The sequence below is a fragment of the Zingiber officinale genome, chromosome 8A, assembly GCF_018446385.1.
Source record: "Zingiber officinale cultivar Zhangliang chromosome 8A, Zo_v1.1, whole genome shotgun sequence".
In the NCBI taxonomy this organism is placed as follows: Eukaryota; Viridiplantae; Streptophyta; class Magnoliopsida; order Zingiberales; family Zingiberaceae; genus Zingiber; species Zingiber officinale.
In genome coordinates, this window is record NC_056000.1 from 32,341,832 (window position 1) to 32,348,056 (window position 6,225).

Below are 6,225 nucleotides of genomic sequence, written 5' to 3' on the forward strand. Positions count from 1 at the left end.
TTGAGCGTCAGATAGACATTGTTAGATCCACCCGACACCCTCTATATGAGTAACTAGGTCTGTCAGCATGTGCATCACTCTCCTTTGCTACCACAAACCAGCTAATTGCAGCCTTCTCACAAGCTTACGACGACGCCCTAAACCCTAACCACAAACTCACAACGCCAACCGCCTAACCGTGAATTCGTGACTCGCACACAGACACAGTCCAAGTAAGCTTTTTCCATAATCAAATCCAGTAGTTGGAGTTGGTGAGTGTTTGGCTGGACACTCAAGCAAAACCATAGTAAAACCCTAGCTCTCAAGCCATTGACCTACAGACACACACATCACCATCACCAACAAGCTAAGTCAAAGAAAGAATGCAAAGCTTCATGCAGAAGAAATGAGCCAGTTTTATATTCCTGTGGGTTGGCTGAATGCATGCTTTTTTCTTTTCTCATGGCTCATCGAACGTTGCCCGCGAGGTGTTCTAAGGAATGACCCAATGGCTAGGGTTTTCTTCTTGCCCTCCCGTTCCATGCATTTGATGGATGACGGTTAATTGATGTCGATTGATTTGAAGGCAGAGGAAAACATGTTTACATAAGTATGGTAAGCAATCCACTGATTTGATAGGTGCTATAATTGAGAGTTGATTTATGTTTTAAGATCAATGTTCGAACACTTTGAGATTCTGTGCTTATTTTGAAAAGACACGAGTTCAATGAATTTCACTCTTCTATGGTTTACGGTATTTAAGAATTATAAGTTGGTGTAAGTGTTTAGGATTGTGGTTGATTAAGAGAGAGAAATCTATGTGATTTTATATATATATTGGTACTAAAGTTTCCATGGATCTCTTTATTATTTATTGGAAGACCTAATCCTTGTATCATTAACCGGGGCGTCGTTTGAACACTTTGATTATTGATAGGTGTTCAAATGATTTTCCTTTATAATACGATGAAATTATCTCTTTTACCATGTATATAGTTTATTATCTATCGATTGATGGATACCTTAGTCTAAATTTGTTGATAACTATTAGTCATAAAATCACACATTTAATCTCCTTATATTGATGAAAAACTTTGTTTCTTTTTAGCGAAAAAAAATAATGAAAAATTTATGGGCAAAAAATAAAAAAGACATCCTTTTAAGGGAATCAACGAACCGAACTACGTCCTATGTTAATTTATTATAAAAAGACATCTCATTTTCTTTAAAATTACATATCAGTAGTAACTTCTTTTCTCCTAATATTTTTTTTTTAGCATTTTTAGTAATTTTTTATTTGTTTATCCGAACTAAACTCAAAGTTGCCCATCTTGACATGGTTTCATATTAATTTATCATAAACGAACTCAAAATAGACACATCCATAGAGTTATTAGACAAGTCGATCCATAGTAGGGCAGACTAACCCATGGCAAGTTGGTCATTTGACGAGATGGGACAGGTTAACCTATTATCTTGATGGGTTGAAAAATTCTCAATTCAATCTGATCCAAAATGGGTTACAAATTAAGCGGGTCAATCTACGAGTTCATAATTTTCTACTTTAGTTTTAAGTTCTAGAGATTTTTTTTCTCAACCTTGCAAGCCAACCCAACTCTATCATAAGTCAACCCATGCTGATTGCGAGCCTAGGTGGATCGATTGACTTAGATTCACCTTTAAATTGATTGCTGAAGTTTAAATTTAATCATTTTAAATTTAAATTTAATCATTTTAAATTTAAATTTAATCATTTTAAATTATTTAACAGGACAAATTGATTAGACATATTCAATCTAAGTTGATGGCTCTATACATATTAATTTTTTGATGTCTTAAATTTAAAAACTTTCTTTTTCAACTCAAGGGTTATAAAAGAATTTAATGCTCTTTATTAAAGTGTTTTTTCATGTCTTAATAATTATTACAATTATAACTATTATAGTTATAGTAGTACTATAACAATTATAATAGTAACATTTAGGTAGAAATGTGTGTCAAATGTAACATATGTAGATTATTAGTAATAACTGTATCGAATGGTAGCAATTTAAATATACAAGGCGGTGGTATGTGTTTTTATAATAAATGTAGGGCGTTCCTCTAAATTATTCGTTTTAAAAAGGTAGTCTTTTTTATTTTTGCCCAAAATCTATCGCCTCTTATTCTTGCTGCCGAGGAGGAGGGTGACGTAGAAGAGGCCTCTGAAGAAGAAGCCCCACGCCACCGTCACCCAGAGGCAGCCCCACTTCCCCAGTTGTGTGATGCTTTGCTGACGCAGCACGTCGGCGCCGGTGGTCATGCAGGTGGTCGACGTCATGTTCATGCCCAGTGCGCTGCTGATCGCCGCCAGCGCCCTCTCCTTCGCCGCCTCCGTCAGACCCTCCACCGGTGTGTTGTCGAAAATCTGCACCCCCCTCGAGAAGCACCTCCCCGCCCGACCGAACTCGTTCTGCATCACCGCCTCGTAGGGGTACTTCACCAGCGACAGGTAGTGGAACCAGATCCAGTAGTCGTGGATCCGGTCGCGGTTGATGAAGAAACCGCTGAAGAGAAGGAAGTAGGCCAGGATCGCCACCACCACCGTGTAGCCGAGCATTACGTGCGGCACCACCCCCGACAGGAACGTCACGAACCCGCTCCCCGTCCAGAAGGAGGCCAGCACCATCAGGACGAAGAAGACGAACCCCTGCAACCCTCCGGCGAGCCCCACTGCGAAGAATGTTGTCAGGGCGAAGGCTATCGAGAGGAGAACCAGCGGCGGGAAGCCGACGAGGGAGTGGGAGAGCACGTAGGAGGAGCGGCGGTAGGCGTTGTAGGCCGTCTCCCGCATGAAGATGTTGCGCTCTTGGATGAAAATAGGGAGCGCGTCGGCGCAGGTGTAGAACATGGTGGACATGGCGATGGCGAAGAAGCCGAGACGCTCTTGGACGCCCTTGGGCGTGTCGTCGAGGCGCCAGAAGATGGTGGCGAAGATGAACCCGGTGACGAGCACCAAGCCGAGTCGCATCACGAACAGCTCCGGCATCCGCCGCGTGTTCGCCAAGGACCGCTTCGTCAGCACCAGCGTCTCCATCCAGAACGGGTTCGCGTGCTTAGGCACCGCCGCCGCCGTCGTCGCGGTTCCCTCCGCGCCGGAGACCAGCTTCCCGCGCGAGATGCTGGCGCCGATGGCATCCTCCAGCGAAACAAACGTTTTTTCTCCGCCGCCGGCGGACACGACGGGTACTGCTTGGCGTGCGTGGTTGAACTCGACGAGAGACTTTGCGCCCTCCGGCGTGGCCTCGAGCTCGCGGATGAGGTCGAGGACGAACTCGGTGGGACTCTCGTTGTCAGGGATGGGCTGGCCGAAGTCGGAGAAGAAGGGGTGGAGGCCGGTGGGCGGGCCGGCGTAGACTGTGCTGCCCCGGGAGATGATGAGGAGCCGATCGAGGAGGCAGAGGATGCGGTAGCTCGGCTGGTGAACCGACGTGATCACAACGCTCCCGCTGTGGGCGATCCTTTGCAACACCTTCACCACCATGTACGCGCTGGTGGAGTCGAGGCCGGAGGTTGGCTCGTCGAGGAACAGCAAGATCGGGTCGTGGATGATGTCGATGCCGATCGATACCCTGCGACGCTCTCCGCCGGATACTCCGCGGTGGATCTCGTCGCCGATGATTGTTCCCGCGGCGGCGCGGAGGCCCAGCTGGTCGATCAGAGCTTGCACTCTGCTCATCTTCTTGGCTGCCGAGAGGTAGCGCGGGAGGCGGAACTCGGCGGAGAACATGAGCGTCTCCTCCACGGTGAGCATCGGGTAGAGGAGGTCGTCTTGCATCACGTAGGCGGAGATCACCTTGAGAAGCCGCCCCTCCAGCTTCTCGCCGTTGAGGGTGATGCAGCCCTCGAGGCTCTCGCGCACGATCCGGTTCGCGAGCGCGTCGATCAGGGTGGATTTCCCTGACCCGCTCGCCCCCAGAACCGCTAGGATCTCGCCTTCCCGGGCCTCCCCGGAGATGGCATTCAGCAGCACCTTTCTCCCCTGTTCCTCGCCGGCGTCGCTGCGCCAGAACAGAGAGCACCCCTTCCGCGACCGGCGGACGCTGTACGTGAGATTGGAGAAGGCGAGGACAAAAGGAAGCGAGCCGGAGATGGCCCGATCGCCTCCTTCCTCAGCAGTACCCTTCCCGTCGCTAGCGACTTTCCCGAGCTGGACGACGACGTGGTGGCCATTATGGGCGTGGCCCACGGGCCTGAAGAGCTGGCCGAGGGAGACGGAGGCGTCTGAGGCTGAGTATGAGGCGGCACGGGGGCTGTGATGTTGGAGGGCGCCAGGCCGGGAGGCGTCGTCGGCGTCTTCCAAGGGGGAGGAGCGGCGGTCGAGGGGAGATATTTTATCGAAAAAACGGGACATGGTGGGTTTATAACGGAAGAGGCCGCTGGAATATCAGCGATCTGTTACAGAGAAGAAGTGAATTGCTCTGCTCAAATCTCTGAATAAAACTCTGTTTTTATAGAGTTTGCGTTGCTCTAGAAGTGAATTTTTTTTTTTAAAAAAAATATTATTAAATTATTAAAATGACAATTTGAAGATATGAATTCTCATGATAATTTTCATGCATCATTCAAACGATGAAATCTAACCAATATTATTCAATCATATTATACACAGCTTACCAATTTTATAATAAATAAATAAATCATTTAAATTAAACATGTTATTAACACATAAATAAGTCATATATTCAAGACAATAAAATAGTTCAAATTAAGTGCATATAAACATAATAGTAGTAATATAAATCCATTAAACAAGGCTAAGATGATAGATAGGTTATCATTACTTCCACTCAGATTAATACTAGTGTAGTAGTATCTAACACAATCCTTATTTCTCTAAGGTAATGATCTAAGATAGGTTGACATCGGCTGGGTATATGACCCCCCTCATGAGCATTTACATCCTCCTCAAGAATGATATGATATTGAGGCTTATCACAACCCTCATTCGAATCCTTTTCAATCTCATCAGGATCCTCATGAGGAGGTGATACATCGTCATCTTCATAGTCTCCTCAGTTATGAAATTACTCCTTCTCAAAAACAATCCAGATGCAGAGAAGTCTCGTACACCTGTTCTCACAAGAACACATAAATACAATAAGAAATGAAAGCAAATACAATGAATACACAACGTTACTTGAATATTTCTTTTTGTATTTTCTTGTTGCTTAGAATTATCTCTTGTAGACTCGAAAATGCAGCAACTCTTCACCTTCAATCTTTCAAGAATCGGCTGACAGTGTAGAGAAGAAGAGTTGTCGTTTGAATCTGTTGGTCCTTTGGCGGTCGGCTAAAGGAGGTAAATAGCCCTACAATTAAGACAAATCTATCATAGTTTTCTCTTTCTTTCGACGTTAACTACAACAATAAAAAATAAATACAATAACTGAAAGAAATACAAGGTAAAAAGGTTACTTGGTTTGCAACTGGGAAGGTTGTTAATCCAAGGCAAATGAAGTTCTTTAAGTCGACTTCTTCTTCGACACAAGTCGGAGGCGGAAAAACCTTGTATAAGACGTTGATAGCTCGTGAACAATAAAGAACGGGAAAGTATTTGAGTGCAAGCAAGTGTTGTTAGAATGAAGAGGACCAGAGCTCTATTTATAACCCATTGGTAAAAAAGAGCTCTTTGTTAACATATCGACTCCGAGCGCTTGGACCCGCTCTGGGTGCCTCCAACTGTGAGCCTTATCTGCTCACAATGGCTTCATAACAGTGCGATAATAAAACTTTATCACCGTCCGGACCCCTGGACCAAGTTCAGGCTTCCGGAGTGCTACTGACGTGGCCCTGAAGGTTATCCGCAACGATGGGGCACCTATTTGGCACCAAGGTGGTTTGGGCGCCCAGGCGTTTGGGCGCCTGGACTTGGTCAAGGCGCCCAGGCGTTTGGGCGCTTGGACCAAGTCCAAGCGCCCGGATGACTCAGCTTTGTGCTAACTCGCTCGGCTTCTTCTCTGGTTGGATGATCCTCCAGCCATCCAGAGTTAAAGTCACCTGAAACTCCGACCTTCTCCTCAAGCAGTCTTCCACTCCGACTTCTCGTCTCTCAGAAGCACCGCGTGTGTCATTCTCGCTCTACAAGTGTACTTTTCCGTAGCTTCTCGTCTCTCGGATGCACCAAACTCATCGACTCGATTCTTGTGCCTTCATTCTCGTCTTCTGCTCAACTTCTTGCGTTCCTAAGTTTCTGCACATTCAGAC

General features: G+C 46.0%; 1 protein-coding gene across 1 annotated transcript; it reads right to left on the reverse strand.

Moving 5' to 3' along the window:
- Window positions 1-1,976: 1,976 nt before the first annotated feature.
- On the reverse strand, window positions 1,977-4,437 carry LOC122008335 (ABC transporter G family member 5-like). Its single transcript, XM_042564051.1, has one exon. It carries the CDS (start codon window positions 4,370-4,372, stop codon window positions 2,132-2,134), a length of 2,241 nt encoding a protein of 746 aa, XP_042419985.1. The 5' UTR covers window positions 4,373-4,437; the 3' UTR covers window positions 1,977-2,131.
- Between the last annotated feature and the right edge of the window lie 1,788 nt (window positions 4,438-6,225).